The sequence below is a fragment of the Alexandromys fortis genome, unplaced genomic scaffold (assembly GCF_014885135.2).
Source record: "Alexandromys fortis isolate MF-2015 unplaced genomic scaffold, M_Fortis_MF-2015_v1.1 scaffold_13, whole genome shotgun sequence".
NCBI lineage: Eukaryota > Metazoa > Chordata > Mammalia > Rodentia > Cricetidae > Alexandromys > Alexandromys fortis.
The window spans coordinates 4139046-4158177 of NW_026067908.1; the positions used below are offsets into that span (position 1 = coordinate 4139046).

The window sequence follows — 19132 nt, forward strand, 5'->3', positions numbered from 1 at the left end:
GAGGAATCAACAGAACATTTAACTATTTTTGTAAGTTTCTTCCATGTTTTCTAAAAATATTTATTTATTTATTTATTTATTATATATACAATATTCTGTCTGTGTGTATGTCTGCAGGCCAGAAGAGGGCACCAGACCTCATTACAGATGGTTGTGAGCCACCATGTGGTTGCCGGGAATTGAACTCAGGATCTTTGGAAGAGCAGGCAATGCTCTTAACCACTGAGCCATCTCTCCAGCCCATGTTTCTTCCATGTTAAATCTCAAGTAGTATTTAGTTTCTTTTCATCCTTCTTTTTTTTTTTATTTTCTGAGACAAAGACTCACTATGGCTGGTCTGGAACTTGCTTTGTACACAGGGCTGGCCACAAAATAAGAGACGCCTGCCTCTGCCTCCCAAGTGCACCAACACACTCAGTACTTTTACCTTCTCAGTCCTACAGATATCTGACTAGAAGGGCAATGAGTCATGCTAATTAAATGAAAATTAGATTGTAAGTAAAATATTTCCTACATTATTTATCTTGTATGCGTATGTACACATGCATGCACATACTTAAATGGAGGTCAGGAGACAACTTCAGGAGTCAGGTGTCTCTTTTTACCAGGTATGTCTCACAATAAGCTCAGTTCTTCAGGCTTGGCAGCAAGTTCTCTTACCGACTAAGTGATCTCACCAGCCCCGAGATTGTAAAAGGCAGTAAAACCTTATCAAGAGTTGCTATTTCAGTCAGGCGGTGGTGGTGCACACCTTTATTCCCAGCACTCGGGAGGCAGAGGCAGGCAGATCTCTGTGAGTTCCAGGCGAGCCTGAGCTACAAGAGCTAGTTCCAGGACAGGCTTTAAAGCTACAGTGAAACCCTGTCTTGAAAAACAAAAACAAAAAACAAAGAGTGGCTATCTCTTTATTTTTATATCTCCAGAGCAATATAGCACGTATACAAAAGTAAATGTTCTTAGTATTGATGGGTGACTAAATGAATTTAGGCAGAAAAAGAAAGAGAGAATGGGAGAGAGAAAAGAAAAAGAAGAAAGAAAGGAAAAGAAAATGGAGGGGAAGGGAAAGGGAAAGTTTTACCAAGAGTGCTTTAACTCTGCTAATTCAATTTCTTGTTCACATGCATTTGGTGTGTCATTTAATAAATGACATATTAACCTAATGAGAAATCGAAGATATACAATTTCTTACTTTGGAAATGTTTGAAACAAATTTGGTTCCTTTTTTAAAAAAAAAAATGGGGTGTGTGTATGCACAGTGGCTTACATGGGATACAAAGAGTAGAACTCAAGTTTGTCAGGTTTATGTAGTAAAAAATGAGTCATCTTGCGGGCATGTGTGTGTGTATACTAACATGCATGGGTACATTCACACATGTGTGTGGTGGTCAGACTCATGGTGAGTATCTTTGACTATTGTTCTCCTCCTTGTTTAATAGACCTCTCATTGGACCTGAAGCTCAACATGCTGGATAGGCTGGCTGCTCAAGAAGACCCTATGATCTCTCAAAGAAGTAGGATTGCCTAGCTTATTATCTCAGCGCTAGCGATTCAAACTCAAGTCCTCATGCCTCATGCTTGTGCAGCAAACCCTTTACCCATTGAGCAATCTCCTCAGCCCAAGTTTGTTTGTTTTTATAAATACCTTTTTTTCTTCATTACCAACCTTTTCTGATCTTTGCACACCACAACAGGAACTTTAGCATGAAAATCAGATTCCACATCTACATATAATGCTAATAAGAGGAGAGGGGGAAAAGTAAGTTAATGTCAGCATTGCTAAATATTCACTAGTAAAGAATAAATAACAGTTTCATTCTAAAAATCACTCTCCTTACTTCTGTGGGATAACCTACTCTTCTAATTATGAAAATGTTAAACCCCAAAAGAATCTCTTACCTCTCCTAGAGTCATTTCTTGTATACCATAAACCACAAGTATAGCCTTAAATACCATTTGGAAATTAGAGGCACCTAAGAAGGACTTTTACATCCCTAAATGTTTGAATATTTCCAAATAAGTAGTCAAACTTCACAGATACACAGCAAAGAGGGCACGTCACTTCTGAGGGCTATGTATAGTTATAGGAGAACTTATACTTTGCCATTCAAGTACAACTCTAGGCCTCACCCAATTAATATTTCTATCCTTATCAACTAATTTCCCAGAGCAATGGTCAACAAGAAGCTCATGAATAATAAGCTAATGAGATGACTCAGATTAAATAAAGGCCCCTGCCTCCAAGCCTGACAACCCGAGTTCAATTCCAGAGACTAAAAGAACAACTATCATCCACACCAAAAATGCTACAAACATCACACACTCACTCACTCACACTCACACTCTCTCTCACATAAACACACACAAAAGCGCACAAAAAAAAGGATGAGTCAACTAGTTTACCAGTTTATAATATATGTTTTAGATAGAGCTTGATTTGAAACACCATACTCTTTTTTTTTTATTTTTATCTATTAAGTATCCTTTCTTATAAAAGCATTCCAGACAAGTAACATGGAAAAGCTACTTGGTATGATTCAGATGATTACAATAGACTATAGCTATTTCAAGTGGGTTACTGCTTCAAATGAAAAGAAAGCGGCCAGGATTGGTGGCACACGCCTTTGATTCCAGCACTCAGAAGACAATGGCAAGTGGATCTCTGTGAGTTCGAGACCAGTCAGGTCTACAAAGCAAGGACAGCCTGGATAGTAAAGGCTACAAAGAGAAACTCTGTCTTGAAAAACCAACCAAACAACAAAAACAAAAAGAACAAACAAATCAGGTAGAACGAAAGCATATATACACAATGTATGAACACATCTTTATTCCACATCTCTCCCTAATTGTCCTTCATCAGTGACCTTCCAATAAGATGAAGATAGATCTATTTGTCTTCATTTACACTTGAAATGATGGTAACATAGTCACTCTCTTTTATCTAAAAGAAATAATTTATAAAACACCAGCAAATATCTGCAACCCAAGGTAGCATCAAATACTGTAAATACTCATCTCTTATTAATCATTCATACCTTTGAAAAATTTTAATACATAAATTAGGCACTATAAAAGATTAATAGGAGTTAATGAAACAGAACAGAACAATTACAACATAATCAGTTATATGAATGTGGTACATGACACTGCAGAGAATCTAATAACCTGAAAGTTGAAGAGCTACTAAAAGATAAGTTGATGGAGTTACTGAGAATAGAATGAGACTTAAAAATGAGGAAGGGCTACAGAAATGACTGAGCGGTTAAGAGCAACTGTTCTTAAACAAGGACCTGGGTTCAGTTCACAACACACACTCACATGTTAGCTCATATCTGTCCATAACTCTAGTTCCAGGGAATCTGAAACCCTCTATTGACCGCTGCAGGCACAAGGCACACACATGATGTTCATATATGCATGCAAGTAAAACACCATACACATAAATTAAGGAAATATTTTTTAAAGAGGAATTGTTTGTTTTTAGAATATTCTACCTGATTTTCGATTGTAGTTGAATGCAGGTTAACTGAAACCACAGAAAGCAAAACTGAGATAGTGACTGGACTATAGCTCACTGACAAAATATACATCTAGTGCAAGGGCCCGGGTTGCATCCCTCGCACTAAACAAATACATAAATAAGGGTGCTGGAGAAATGGCTCAGTGGTTAAGAGCATTGCCTGCTCTTCCAAAGGTCCTGAGTTCAATTCCCAGCAACCACATGGTGGCTCACAACCATCTGAAATGAAGTCTGGTGCCCTCTTCTGGCCTGCAGGCATACACACAGACAGAACATTGTATACATAATAAATAAATATTAAAAAAAAATACATAAATAAGTAAATCCTGAAGATAAGGAGAGGCTATTGTATTGAAAGGTATTTTTTAATGCTCAAAATCCCATAACAATTTTTAATTATCAATTTTGACACAGTACATCTGACTTAACCAACAGGTGAATTATATTTCCAGAGACACCTACTATAAATATATATGTATATTTATATAGGTATGTATGTGCGTGTGTGTGTGCGCGCGCGTGCATACTCATACATGGTAGCAATTTTAACTTGGTTAGCCATATGTAAGCAACACAGTGCCTATACTATTAGAAAAAGTTTTATGAAAGAAGAAAAAGCAAGAACTTACTACTTTTTTTCAAAATTCCAAGCACTTGTATTAGAAGATCTGGATGATTCATCTAAAAAGTTTCATTAAAACAAAGAACAAGTAGCAAGACATTAGTGAGAACTCAATTTGATTAAACAACAACACTTACACAAAAATAATGCTCTATATTTTAAAATAATACAATCAGAGTAGTATTTTTACTTTATGTCAACAAATATGTTCAGAGAAGTACAATTACAACAAATGCTGAACTATTTATTATTCAAGGAAAATAGAAACCAAGTTTACCAAATGACTATTAAATAAACTAGAAATTTAAACACCAAACTTTCATTCAAACTAAGTATCTATGAGCAACAACAACAAAAAAAGTATTTTAAAAAATTAAACATTGTTCTGGCTAATTTTATGTCAACCTGACATGACTTGAACCGAATTTGGGAAGAGGGAACCTTGATTAAGAAAATATTATCACTAGACTGGCCTGCAGACAAGCCTGTAGTGCTTCCCCCACTCCTTGGCTGATGTGGTGGCATTCATGGGCTGGTGGTCCTGGGTGCTATAAGAAAGCAGGCTGACCAAGCCATGAAGTGTAAGTCATTAATCAGCACTTCCTACCTACCTAGAGTTCCTGCCCTGACTTCCCTGGATGGACTACAAGCTGCTAAAATGAAATGTCTCCAAGGTGTTTTATCATAGACCCGAAACTCTAAGACAAACATGAAATTCTGACTATTAACTTTTTAAAAATTGTATTATTGTATGTGACAGAGTGGAGTGTATGTCACACAGCCACCATGTGAAGCCCGAAGACAACACACAGAATCAATTTCTCTTTTCAAGTTGATGTGGGTTCCAAGGATTGAACTCAGGTCACCAGGTCACCAGGCTCTCTTTTACCCATTGAGACATATTGCCAGACCTTGACTAACAGTTTTCAATGTTTGGCTTGACAAAAATTAGCATTGTTAATGCCAAATATTATTGACAGTTGATAATAACATTACCTCACTACTAGGTCTTATAAGTATTTATCATTTACCAGGCTATATGTGTATGTTCATCTCATTTAATGTAAAAACTGGGCCAGGTGTGATGGAGCATTTTTAATCCCAACACTTGGCAGGGGATCTCTCTGAGTTTAAAGCCAGCCTGAGCCGCAAAGAGCTCCAAAACCAATCAGAGCTACATAGTTGAGACCCTGCCTCAAAAGTTGAAACATTATCCCTTATTTGGAAGATAGAGATGGAACTCTAGTAGAATAAGGCCCAGGCTCTTAGAAACACCATATTATGGCCAATGTGCCTGTAACAGCAGCATTCAAGAGGCAGTAGCATGAGAAGTACAAGTTCAAGGACATTCTGGAATATACACTGAGTTCCAGCACAGGATAAATAGGGAAATTTTATCTCAAATAAACAAAACCAACAAAAAATGTTATTTATCCTGTTTTTTAAAATTGAGGAAAACAATGTTCAAAGAGATCAAGGAACCTGTTCTGTTTTGTTTTTCAGTCAGGTTTTAAATTTAGCTTTCTGGTTTCTATTTTTCCACTTTTTAATACTGCTTACCCAAAGTAGTAACTAGTCAACAATTTCAAATGTAAGCACTTTCCCCTTTTATTATTTTCCTCTTTTGGCTTTTTTCTCCCACCTGAATGTTTTTACTCTCCCTATCTGAAATGTAAGAGTAACTTTGGGGGGGAGGGGTTCAAGACAGGGTTTTTCTGTGTAGCCCTGGCTGCCCTGGAACTCACTCTATAGACCAGGCTGGCCTTGAACTCAAAGATCTCCTTGCCTCTGCTAGGATTAAAAGGCATGTGCCACCACTGCCCGGCATTAAGAGTAACTTAAAAACACTGTTTAGTCTTCATGGTCATACTCAGTAAGTCAAAGTTGTTGTTTTTTTTTTTTCCTCCCTACCTCTTTTCTAAAAGATAACCCATAAGTATCATAGAAAGAAGATTTTTTTTTAATTACTTACCTTGGGAGGAAATTTTATATCTATATTAACATCACTGCTTTTTAGAGCAAACTTTGTCAGAGATGAGCCATACAACCTCAGTGAACATTCTGGAATAAAGAAAAAACACAAAAGCATGAAACTGCAAATATGAGTATTTTTAAAAAAAATTGGGAAGCTGGAAACATGACTCAGCAGTTAAGAGCACTTGCTGCTGTTCTTGCAGAAGACCAGAGATCAGTTTCCTGTACCTAAATGGTGGCTCACAACCATCTGTGACTCCAGTTTCCAGGTATTTAATTGCCTCTTCCAACATATGAGGCATTCACATATACACTCTAAACATAAACTCACACTAGACTCCCACACATACAAAACAAATAAATAAAAACATCAGGAAAACTATACATAACCTCTATCACATGATTATGGTATAATTTCTAACTGGATGGGTATCATGGTACAAGAACAAAGTACAAGGAATAAAAACTACCAGAAAAGTTCAGTGTTCAAATTGAAACAATTCATTTAGAAACCAATCAAAGATTATTTAACAAATGCACTCATCTAGCAATGCTGCTGTCATAAAATCTATTTATTATTTTAGATGCTTATACAACTTTAAAAAAAGGATCATTCAATACAAATGCTTTTCAAAATACAAAGCAACTTCAAGTCAACTGATAGTGCAAACTTTTAAACAGAAAAAATTTGTGGCTACAAGATAAACAGAACCTACTTGGCTAGATTGTTCCCAAATTACTGTATAATTTACCTAAATGTCAAAGAAAAAAAAAAAGATTGGAATCAACCTATACTTGTGTAAATGTATCAAATAAACCTAAATTCATAGTACCTTGAACCCAAAAATAAATTAATGTTTCCCTATCATAAAGCAATAAAAATGTTATTTGGTAATGTTATAATGTTTGTACTGAAAATATATAAAATAAATGCTAAAATCCACTTAGAAATCAATGATAATCAGGGACTCAGTACTCAAGAATATTTGCTGCTCTTCCTGTGGACCCAAATTCAGATTCCCAGCACCCCCATCAGGAAACTCACAATCACCTGTGTAACTCCAGCTCCTAACATCTTCTTCTGGCCTCTGTAGGCATCTGGCACATGTGTGCAATACATACACCTATAAATATTTTTTATAATAAAACTCACTCTCTTAAAAAAAAAAGATACTCATAAACCAATGTAAAATATATCTGACCAATAAGAAATTAACCAGTTTTGGCACTTTAAAAAATCTATTTCTCATACCACAAAATTATACTACTTTTTTTTTTTTTCTTAAAAGAAAATTCTAAAATAAAAGCAATTCCTCGAGAGTGAGATGTTAAAGGCGCTTGTTCCCTGAGGAACTGAGGTGGATACCAGAACGTATATGGTGGAAGGAAAGAAGTTTTCTGATTCCACACTTACTTGCCAGGCCATATACATTCACAAAGAAAAAAATTAACATACAAGAAATGTCATTCCTAAGACACTCAAATTTGTCTATTTTAAGAAGCAAAAAAAAAAAAAAAAAAAGCAGGGCACTGGTGGCGCACGCCTTTAATCCCAGCTCTCGGGAGGCAGAGACAGTTGGATCTCTGTGAGTTGGAGACTAGCTTGGAATAAGCTCCAGGACAGCCAGAGCTACACAGAGAAACCCTGTCTCAAATAGAAGAAAAAAGAATATACATTAAGAAATTTACCCTAGTTCAAGAGGAAGTAAAGGAAAATTTTGTGATTCTAATAAATATGTAAAATGGTTTAGTACCTGGTAAATATGTCATTATAACCTTTGACATTTCCTCCACAATGTCCTGGCGGACTCTGAGGTCATCATCTGTTATTCCTTGTTCTTTTGCTAATTCAATAACCGCAACACTTAAAGCAGCCAAGTGAGCAGGGGAAGGAGATGGAAGAGATCGCAGTTCACTTTCTTCCTGTTTTTCCTGTTAGTAGAATGTTTCACAACAATAAAAAAGTTTCCATTTTAATGTCCTTATATTTAAGAAAGAAAAACAGAAATAACAAATATTCACATGAGAAATAAAACATGTAGTAAGTGAAGCAAAGAAAAACTTTTGCGGGGGCTGGAGAGATGGCTCAGTGGTTAAGAGCATTGCCTGTTCTTCCAAACAGTCAAACTTCCAGCACAGTAAATGTTGCTGTGAAGACTACAGAGATAATATTCATTTCATATATAGCTATTTTATATTAAAATAGCAAGTACACATGTGTACTGTGGCATGTGTGCCCATGTACAAAAAAACAAATGTTAATAAATGTGAAAGAACTCTCAAAATAAAAATGTCTTTGGGGGCTGGGAGGATGGCTTAGTGTGTAAGAAAGTTTGGTAAGCATAAAACCCGGAGTTCAGCTCCCAACAGCCATATAAAAGGCCAAGATTGGTTGAGCACACCAATGAAGACAAGAAAATTGTTAAAAGACTTCTTGACCTACAGGAATAACTCCCAGTTCAGTATATAGATAAGTGACCATATCTATAAGGAATAAGGTAGAGACTGATAGAGTATGACACCCAAAGTCGTCCCATGGCCTCAGTACAAGTACAAACACGTTCACCCCCTACACACACATACACACAAACACACAAAAACACACACACACACACACACACACACACACACACACGAGTGTCTCTTAATAAATCACAACTCTGTTTACATTGTTTATATTTATTCCTTTCTGAGTTGAAGCCAAAGATCCAATTTCACCTGAGCAGATGTACTAAAAGATTAAAGGAGCAGGGTGGTACCAGCTCACGTCTTTAATCCAGAGCCTTTTCACTGCTGCTGCTTCTCCTGAAAGATGGGTAATCTGTTCCTGACAGTTTTTATTTTAAGAATCAATTTTCAGCATGATCAAACTGGTTTCTAGAAGGTTCCTTCTAATCATTGGAGATAAAGAAGTTAATTACAGTTATTCAAGACTATCATTTCAGTTACTTCACACCTCAATATTAGGTTTGTAAGTTTTAAAATGGTCTCATATACTTTTACAATTCAAAAAGTAAAGTATTTTTAAAGATATTAACTTACCAAAATGTTTTTTTTATGTCGTTTTTCCTTTATATGTTTATGTGCTCCTTGGATGTTTTCAATGTGAATTAAGCAAAGTTTGCATAGATAACGGCAATTGGTATATTCCGGTGATCGCTGAAGAAACAAATTTAAAAATATACTTTCTCAATAAACAAATAAATGACAGACTATATAAGTGAACAATCTTACTAACTTTAACAGGCCAAAACAGGTACCGATGAGCTGCTGTTGTAGTTCAGTGGTAGAATACATGCCCACCATGTGCTAGGACTTAGTATCACAAGAAAGAAAACAAGTAGGCACTGCAAGAACATGTGTTTTAGTAAATACCCAGTGCTTAAGTACCAAAGATATTTTCAAAACAGTCACTATAGGATATCCTAAGTACTAACTTCAAATTATATCACAAAAATGCTAAATAGGCTTCTTGCTCCTCAATTTTTATTCCAATGGTATTCCCAAAATCAATTTCAAACTTAACTTTTGGTCTTTTTGAGTACTATGAAAAACAAAATGTACCCTTTATGCTGTGATTTTAAATGAATGGATCACAACTATTCATTTTAATTTCAAAGGCTATTTTAAAAATATTCCAATCAATCACCATACCATGAGAATAAATGGATAAACTCTTGAGGTAACCACTCTTAAGAAACAATCTGGGCATGGTAAAAATATAAGTTATAGTACTTCACTCATGATTTTATATGTTTCTCAAAGTAATAAAACAATAATTACTAAACGCTTGCTAGATACCAGACATTACTATAGATGATAAAAATTGTTTTAATTCTTAATAATCAGGGAAGATTAATATTTTCATTTTATAGATATGAAAACCATGTCAATTAGTGTAGTAATTGTTTTAGCAAATAAATTGTAGTAATTGTTTTAGCAAATAAAGCTTGCCTGAATATGAGAGTGCAGAGCTAAACTACACCACTAGAGGTCAGGGACCGGTGGCACACACCTTTAATCCTAGGACTCAGAGACCGGGGCAGAGAAATCTGTTAGTTCAAGACCACCCTGGACTATCAAGTTTGAATCTGCCTACAAAAGAAACAGAGCTCACACAAATGTAATCCCAGCAGTTGAGATCCCAAGTCTTTGATCCCAGCACTAGGGAGGTAGAAACAGGAGTGATACAGCTGGGTCAGAGACAGAAATAAGACAAAAGGAGACAAGAGCTCATAGTCGTTTGAGGTTTTGTGGAGACAGATGGAGTCTGGAAATGCAGTGTGAGGACAGAATCACCCCATCAGTATGAGCATTGGTAGAAGTAAAAGAACTCTCTAGTGACTAGCCTCTCTGCTTCTCTGATCTTCAGCATTAAGCCCTATCTATATCTGACTCTGGGTTTTTATTATTAATACCAATTAGAATTCATGCTACAGCTTGGGACTTCACAGGGTTTCAACAGTACTGAGCAGGAGATAATGAATTTCAGTTCATGCATATATCAATCCAAAGACAAAAATTATTTATTTATTTTTTCCCTGAGACAGGGTTTCTCTGTGTGGCTTTGGAGCCTTTCCTGGAACTTGCTCTGTAGACCAGGCTGGCCTTGAACTCACAGAGAACTCACCTGTCTCTGCTTCCCAAGTGCTGGGATTAAAGGCATGCGCCACCACCGCCCAGCTAGCCAAAATCTTTTACAATAAAAAATTAATAAAAACAATAGATGCTGATTTTTAAAGCACCATCTCTATTGCCTTACACTAAAACTTCAGTAATACGTAGTATTTTGTTTCAGATTAATTTTCAATATTCAGTGCAACTCCTGACAAAGCGGTTCTCTCACCTGGAAATATATATTCTTTTTAAAAAGATTTTCTTTATTTGTATTTTATGTGTGTGAACATTTTGCTTATAAGTATTTAAGTGCACCACATGTGTGCAATGACCCCCGCAAAAGGGGATCAAGATCCTCTAGAACTGGAGCTACAGGAGGCTGTGAGCCACAATGTGGGTGCTAGGTCCTTTGTAAAAATAGCAAGTATTCTTAAACACTGAGTCATCTCTCCAAACTCAATAAATGATGTTCCTGAAGTAAGAAACTTGCTTCAATTTAACAACAACCTTACCATAGATTACAAAAAAAAAAAAAAAAAAAAAAATTTATAACTAAGAATAAGCCCTCTTGTGTGATTTACTCAGGAGCTGGGTAGTAGGCCCCTACATAATTTATCTGACTTTATGTGCATTAGTGAAGGTATCAGATCCCCAGGAACTGAAGTAACAGACAGTTGTGAGCTGCCATGTGGGTGCTGGGAAATGAACCCAGGTCCTCTGGAAGAGCAGCCAGTGTTCTTAACAGCTGAGACATCTCTCCAACCCCACAACACTATATTTTAACTCCAGTCCCAGGGGATCTCTTTCAGTCTCTCATGCACCCGGCACCTACTTGATGCACAGACACACAAATACAGACAAAATACCCATACACATTAAGAAAAAAAAAATTGAAGGGTTAAACAGCATATGGATTGTTACCCACCAGTAAGTGACTGTGATAGATGTGAAAATCCACGTATGTACTAACATGCATACTAACTCTAATTTTGGACCAACTGCTATGCACTAATAAAATACCAAACAGGAAGAAAGTGCTCTCTCAAGGATTTCTTTCATCAATTTAGGTATCTTGTTTTTCTAAACTATATAAAAAAAAAAATCATACTACTACCATCATTCCTTTCTATTTTAAGAACAATGATCTCTTTGTATACACATTTATGTACATCTTAAGTGTGTATTTCTCTGTAGTCTGGATTGTAATTTTTCAGTATCCAGTGGTGTTTTTATTGCTAAGGCTATGAATGTGTTTTCAGTTTAAGAAATTAGTGGCACTCAGACACAAGACACCAAGAGAACAGTCCCTTATTTATAAACTTAGGGTAGAAAACAAGAGAAAAGCAATTTAGCAAAATATATAGTAGTATTTAGTAATTTATTTTTATCAATCTCAATAACTTTTAACTTTTGGGTGGTCTGAACCTAGGGCTGTTGCTTGCTAGGTAAATGCTTTGCCAATGAACTACATTTCAAGCTAGACTTTACACTTTTAATGGAAAAAAAAAATGCCTTTTTTCAAATCAATATATAGCCAACATCCAACACAATTGTTAGCATATAACAAGCATTCTTTATTTACTAAATGAGGGAGTAAATCATTAGTCAATAACTTATTTTATACCAACCAAAGTAGTGTTTTAGTAAGTATTTTAAGCTTTGAAAAACAGAAAACACAGGAACTGGAGAGATGGGTCAGTGGGTAAGAGTGTGTACTGCTCTTGCAGAGGACCCAAGTTAAACTCCCAGAACACAGCCACCTGTAACTCTAGCTCCATCTGATGCCCTCTTCTGGCCTCTGAGGGTATCTGCACTCACATGCACATATTCCCACTCAGAAAACACACACATAATTAGAAATATTATTAATTATATATAATTATATAAGTTATTAATATTAAAAATAATTCTTAAAAATAAATACTGTTAAAAATAAGAAAAAACAGTAATATTAGGAAGGCATGGTCATTCATTCATATAATTACAATATCCAAGAGCCTCTGAAGCAAGAACACTGCTTACATATAAAGTTCAGCCTGGGGTAGAATCATGAAATGGAAAAAATAAGGAATGGGAGGGGAAGGAAGAAGCAAAGGAAAAGAAGAAGCAGAAATAGGGAAAGAAAAAATAAAAGACAAAGAAAGGGGAAAGAAAGAAAATAGCAAATATTTTATGCAGGCCATATCATCTCTCTGGTATTCAGTCAACTGTCATCACAACATGGAAGCAGGCAAGAACAAGAAATATATAAAGGAAATGAGTACAGCTGTGTTCCAGTAAAAGTTTACAAAAAAACAAAGTGACATGTATTTTGTCATATTCAAACAAAACAAGGGGGCAGTCTATAGTTTGCTAATGCTTACAATCACTAAGACAACACATGTCAGGTGTGATGGCATGCTTTTAATCTCAGAACTCAGAAGGCGAGCCGGGCGATGGTGGCGCACGCCTTTAATCCCAGCACTCAGGAGGCAGAGGCAGGTGGATCTCTGTGAGTGTGAGGCCAGCCTGATCTACAGAGTGAGTTCCAGGACAAGCTAAGGCTGTTACACAAAGACTTTTTTTTTTTTTTTTTGGTTTTTCGAGACAGGGTTCTCTGTAGCTTTGGAATCTGTCCTGGAACTAGCTCTTGGGAGAGGAGGGAGGGAGGGAGGGAGGGAGGGAGGAAGTTGAATACTATATGTCCCATCAATAAAAGAAAGATGAAGTCTGCAAAAAAAAAGTTATAAAGCATACATTCCTCCCTCAATAACTAGCATAGCATACTTTTTCAAGTCGAAAGATGTGATCTCTTTCTAGACGTTCTTCTGCTTGTTTCAAGCCTAGCCTCTGCTCAGGTGTCAATGCGGACTCATCTATCACAGTAGCATTTTCTAAATAGTCCATCTCAGAAGAATTTTCTTTATTAGATTCTTCACTCTTCATTTTACCTGCAAAAGAAGCAATCATTATTATATCAGTTATCATATGATGGCAGTGGTAGCGCACGCCTTTAATCCCAGGACTCAGGAGGAGAGGCAGGCGGATCTCTGTGAGTTTGAGATCAGCCTAGTCTACAGAGTGAGTTCCAAGACAGCCAAAGTTACACAGAGAAATCCTGTCTCAAAAAAACATAACAACAAAACCAGTTATTATCATTAAAAAATTATAAACTTAAAAAATAAACACTTAAGTAGGGTGGGAATTCTTTCACTTGGTTGTGCAAGTTATTAAATCAAGGTAATAAATATGATATTTATACATCATATATATGTATATATACATAAAAGAAATGTGCATGATGAACTCAGGAGATAGCTTATTAAGTAAGGATAACTGCCACTAAGCCTGATGTCCTGAGTTCAATCCCCAGGACTCCTATGGTGGAAGAAAATACACTCCCACCAATTGTCTTCTGATCTCCCTACATGCCAGGTGCACACACAATAAATGAATAAATGTAACATTTTTTTAAAAAGCAGTGCTAATGGATTGAAGAGATACACCTGCCTCTGTCTCTCAGTTGCTGGGATTAAAGGCGTTGGCCACAATTCCTGGCTACACACCATTTTTTTTTCTACCGATTAGCTCAGACATCCAAGGAAGGAACTAGCCAACACAGGATTTCTGGTGGAAACTACAAATGGTTTTGGAATCCATCATCACAGCGGACCATTTTTTTTTAAGATTTATTTATTTATTATGTGTACAGCATTCCTTCCATGTGTGCCTAAATGCCAGAAGGGAGAGCTGGGTCTCATTATAGATGGCTGTGAGCCACCACGTGGTTGCTGGGAATTCAACTCAGGACCTCTGGAAGAGCAATCAGTGCTCTTAACCACTGAGCCATCTCTCCAGCCCCTACATACCATTTTTTAAGTCATAAATAGGGCAGAGCATGGTGGCATACAAATTTAATGCCAGAACTCAAGAGGCAGAAACAAGTGGATCTCTACAAGTTCAAGGTCAGCCAAGTCTACGTAGCAAATTTCAAGAGAGCCAAGGCTACATAGTGAGACCCTAAGTCAAAAATAGAGCATATACTGCTCTTCCACAGGACCAGGTTTTGATTCCCAAAACCCACATGGGCAACTCACAATCAGCTAAAATGCCAGCTAAAAAAAAGATCAAAGGTCTTTGACTTCCTTGAGCACCCAAACTCATATGCACACAGACATATATAAAACTAAACATAAAGTAGGGGTGGAAAAATGGTGCAGTGGTTAAGAGCACTTAACAACTCTTGCAGAAGACCCTGGTTTGGTTACCAGCACCTACACCAGTTAACTCAATTTCCAAGGGATTTGATACCTTCTCACCTACACAGGTACCTGCAGACACATGATGCACAAATACTCAAGCAGGCACTCATACATACACTAAATAAATCTTTGAAAAATAAAGTACCCTTTTCAGAAGTATGAAATTATTTCATTTTCTAGAATCAACACAAGGCAAAGTGCCCCAAACTATGTTCCATAGATCACAAGAATTTGATAAATGTTGAATGTCCTTATAAACAAGAAGTACAGAAAACCTTGTATATGAATGTTTATATGATTAGTGGGTGGCAGTCAATAGAAGAGGGTAATGAATAGTGAATACCAATTTATAGTGTTTCTTGAAGACATGATTGAAAATAAGGTGGCACAGTCTTAATCCTAGAACTTGAGAGGCAGAGACAGGCAGACAGGCAGATCTCTGAGAGTTCGAGGCCAGTCTGGTGTACAGAGTATGTTTCAGGAAAGCCAGAGATACAAAGAGAAATCCTGTCTCAAAAAAATAAAAAATTTTAAAAAAAGGAAGAAAGGAAGGAAAAGAAAAGTAAAAAGAGAACTCTCAACAAAGGAATCTAAAATGGCTGAAAGACACTTAAGGAAATGTTAAACATCCTGTTCAACATCCTTAGTCATCAGAAAATTAGGAAACAACCTTCCTCAAGACCCAGCAATACCACTTTTGGGTATATATCCAAAGGATGCTCAATCGTGCCACAAGGACATGTGCCCAACTATGTTCATAGCAGCTTTGTTTGTCATAGCCAGAACCTGGAAACAACCTAAAAGCCCCTCGATCGAAGAATGGATAAGGAAAATGTGGTACATTTACACAATGGAGTATTACACAGTAGAAAAAAATAACATCTTAAATTTTGCAGAAAAATGGAGCTAGAAAACATTATTTTGAGTGAGGTAACCAAGACACAGAAAGATAATTATCACATGTACTCACTCATAGATGGTTTTTAAATATAAAGCAAAGAAAGCCAGCCTACAAACCACAATCTCAGAGAACTTAGACAACAATGTGGATACTAAGAGAAACTCACATATATATAATCTGCATGGGAAGTAGAAAGTAGAAAAAGACAAGATCTCCTGAGTAAATTGGGAGCATGGGGACCTTGGGGGAGTATTGAAAAGGGGAGGAGAGAGACAAGGAGAGGAGCAGAGACAAATGTAGAGCTCAATAAATATCAATAAAAAAATTTTTAAAAATGTATGTAGGTTGGGAGAGAGAAGAAAAAGAATATAGATAGTAATAAAATAAAGTTAATGCTTTAAAAAAGGGGGTAAAGTCTTTAAAGAGAAAGAGTACAAATAGTCATAGATTAAAAGTAAAGAAAAATAAGCCACGTAAAAATGAAAAATACACAGAGTCTGGATACTGTATATTATTGTGTTTTCTTTGACTTTTTTGACTGTGAAGAAGCTAAGTACAGAGAGACATTTTATTGTATGGGCTGCTAAGGTAAACCAGCATGTATATTATAAAGATATCTTTACTTCAGAATTTGGGCCTAAGGATATGGTGCTTTGGAAAAGAGGTTCTTCTTTTGTTTTCACAGAAGATGAGAACCTGTGGACTGGTTCTACACCAATATGGTTTCATGGACCAAGGCCTCCTGAAAGGTTGCCGTGAACACCCTCAAAAAATTGCTTTGCTCAACTGCTGACTGAAATAACCCTGGCACAAAGGATACACCATAAAAGACCTGATTAACAGCGCCCCCATACAACACAAAGCAGTTGGGAGAGAAAAAACTGTGCTCATATTCCCAAATATTGTCTATAAATGTTTATTTACATTTAAAGTAGATATGATATAGATATGAATAATTTGCATGGTATGGATCTTGCTATATTGATACGAATTTAAGGTCAATTTTGTTATATGTATATTTATTTCTGATCTTGATTAAGGTATTGTGATTGTGTAGCTCATTTAAAAATATAATGTATCATTAAGAAATATAGGTTAATAAAGAGTCATCTTTAATAGTCAAGCTTGTAGTCATGTTAGTTAAGATTTTATAGATAAATAGAGATATATTTCAGTTAGATAGCCAGCCTGGTCTACAAGAGCTACTTCCAGAAGGGGCTCCAAAGCTACAGAGAAACCTTGTCTCAGGAAAAAAAAAATTAGGACTTTTCATGACAGTGAAACATATCTGCTCCTGGCAGCACCAAGCAATTCCGAGAGGAAGATGGGCATCAAAGAGGCTCCTTAGCCATTTGGGCAAGAAACTGCTCTTGCCTGGACTGCTTCACTGGACATGCAGTACCCACAGAGAGATGACTGCTGAGCTTGCCTAAAGTGAGATGGTCCTTTCGGGTTCCTGCTTCATGAAAGTTTGCAAGACATTCTACAGGACACACACACACAAAAAAAAAAGTAACTAAAAACTGCCAATATAGGCAAAACTGTCTTTAAAATTTCCTGCTTCATGGAAAAGTCTGCTGGATACTATGGGCCTAAAGGTTGAAGATGGATGCCAACGGTATAAAAGAACTTTGGGTAACTGTCCAGGCAGCAAGATGTCTCTGTCAATTCTAGAGTTTTGGAAGTTGCTTACAATATACTTCCTGTTTACTTAGGTAATATATCCTTCTGAGGTCTTTGATAGAGTTGAAGGATAGTAATAATATAGTTTTCCTTAGTAACAATAAGAGATAAAGTAGATATAAATATTGTAACTGTAATTCTTACTTGATAACTGTCTTGTTATATATAATTTTACTATGTTAGAGATAAAGCCTTCCTTTTTTGTTTAACCAGAAAAGGGGGGGGGGGAGTAGTTCAAGTAGTAGTTCAAGTAAACAGTATATATCTCAATCAATCTCTGCTTCCAATTTCACTCCTAACAAAAAGTCTGGTGCACTGAAGCCAAAAAGATTTTTAAAAAGAAATAAACTATCTTTGATTTCTCTAATGTCTTCTAAAATCACACATAATGGTCTTTGTCAATTGAAAAGCCCCTTCATTTTATGACCTCTAAAAGGTGAAATTTTTATCATGTGCTTAAATTTCTGCTCTAATCAATACTGAATCTCATTCATAATCAGCCCATACTTAATAATGTAGTTACCCAATCTAAAGGCCATATAACAAAATTTAATCGTGTACATTCTCAAGTTTTTGCCACTGAAAATCAGTTTTGTAACACATCAAATACAATGATTTTGTGTGTGTGTGTGTGTTTTAATAAATAAAGCTTGCCTGAAGATGAGAGTGCAGAGCTAAGTCACTAGAGGTCAGGGAGTGTGGTACACCTATAATCCAAAGACTCAAGGCCACTCTAAGCTACACAAGATTGAATCTGTCTAAAAAGAGAGAGAACTCTCCCAGTACTCGGGAATCACACACCTTTAATCCCAGGACTAGGGAGGTGAAGATAGGAGTGATATGGCTGGGAAGAGGGAGGTATAAGAGGCAGGAAGAGACAAGAGCTCATTGCAGTCTGAGGATTGATGGAGAGCATTGCAGTTTGCAGTCAGGCTGAGGATAGAATCACCCTTTTGTCTGGGCCTTGGTAGAGATAAGGACTCTCTAGTGGTTTGTCTACTTTGCTTTTCTGATCTTCAGCTTGATCCCCAATAATCTGTCTCTGGTTTTTTGTTTTGTTTTGTTTTTTCATGCTACAATCAAATAGGAAGATTTCTTGAGACCTAGAGTTGGGTTTTGGTTTTCAACTGTAAACACATGACTAGGTCACAAATAGGAACCCAATATATACCTATTTTTTTTTCAATATATACCTATTTATAGAATAAATGAGAATATATTACCAAGATCATTTAAAACTGGGGAGCTAGGTTGAGTTGTAAATTTATGTAATCCCAGCACTTCTGAGATTGTCTAAAATAGGAAGAGTAATAGTTCAAAAGGATGGAGAGATAGAGATGGCTCAGCATTAAGAGCACTCACAGAAGTCCTGACCCAACCACAGAAGAAGCAAGGTGTAACTGCCTCGCTGAATAAGGTACCAAGCCACGTGCTGGCATAGACAAGAAAAATGGGCTAATATAAGTTATAAGAGTTAATAAAAGCCTGAGCTAATGGGCCAATCAGTTTATAACTAAGAGAGAGAGAGAGAGAGAGAGAGAGAGAGAGAGAGAGAGAGAGAGAGAGAGAGAGAGAGA

The 19132-nt window shown here is 36.5% G+C and overlaps 1 protein-coding gene across 6 annotated transcripts in view; it reads right to left on the minus strand.

Annotated features, from left to right (window-relative positions):
* Tut4 (terminal uridylyl transferase 4) overlaps positions 1 to 19132 on the minus strand; it is a 90407-nt gene that overhangs the window by 58431 nt on the left and 12844 nt on the right. For all 6 annotated transcript variants that reach the window (XM_050136358.1, XM_050136355.1, XM_050136354.1 and 3 more), the window contains exons 3-8: positions 13497 to 13660; positions 9156 to 9272; positions 7868 to 8045; positions 6112 to 6200; positions 4147 to 4198; positions 1664 to 1733 (exon numbers count right to left, since the gene is read on the minus strand). In XM_050136358.1, coding sequence (XP_049992315.1) covers positions 1664 to 1733; positions 4147 to 4198; positions 6112 to 6200; positions 7868 to 8045; positions 9156 to 9272; positions 13497 to 13660 — 670 coding nt within the window. The remainder of the gene's footprint in view (positions 1 to 1663; positions 1734 to 4146; positions 4199 to 6111; positions 6201 to 7867; positions 8046 to 9155; positions 9273 to 13496; positions 13661 to 19132) is intronic.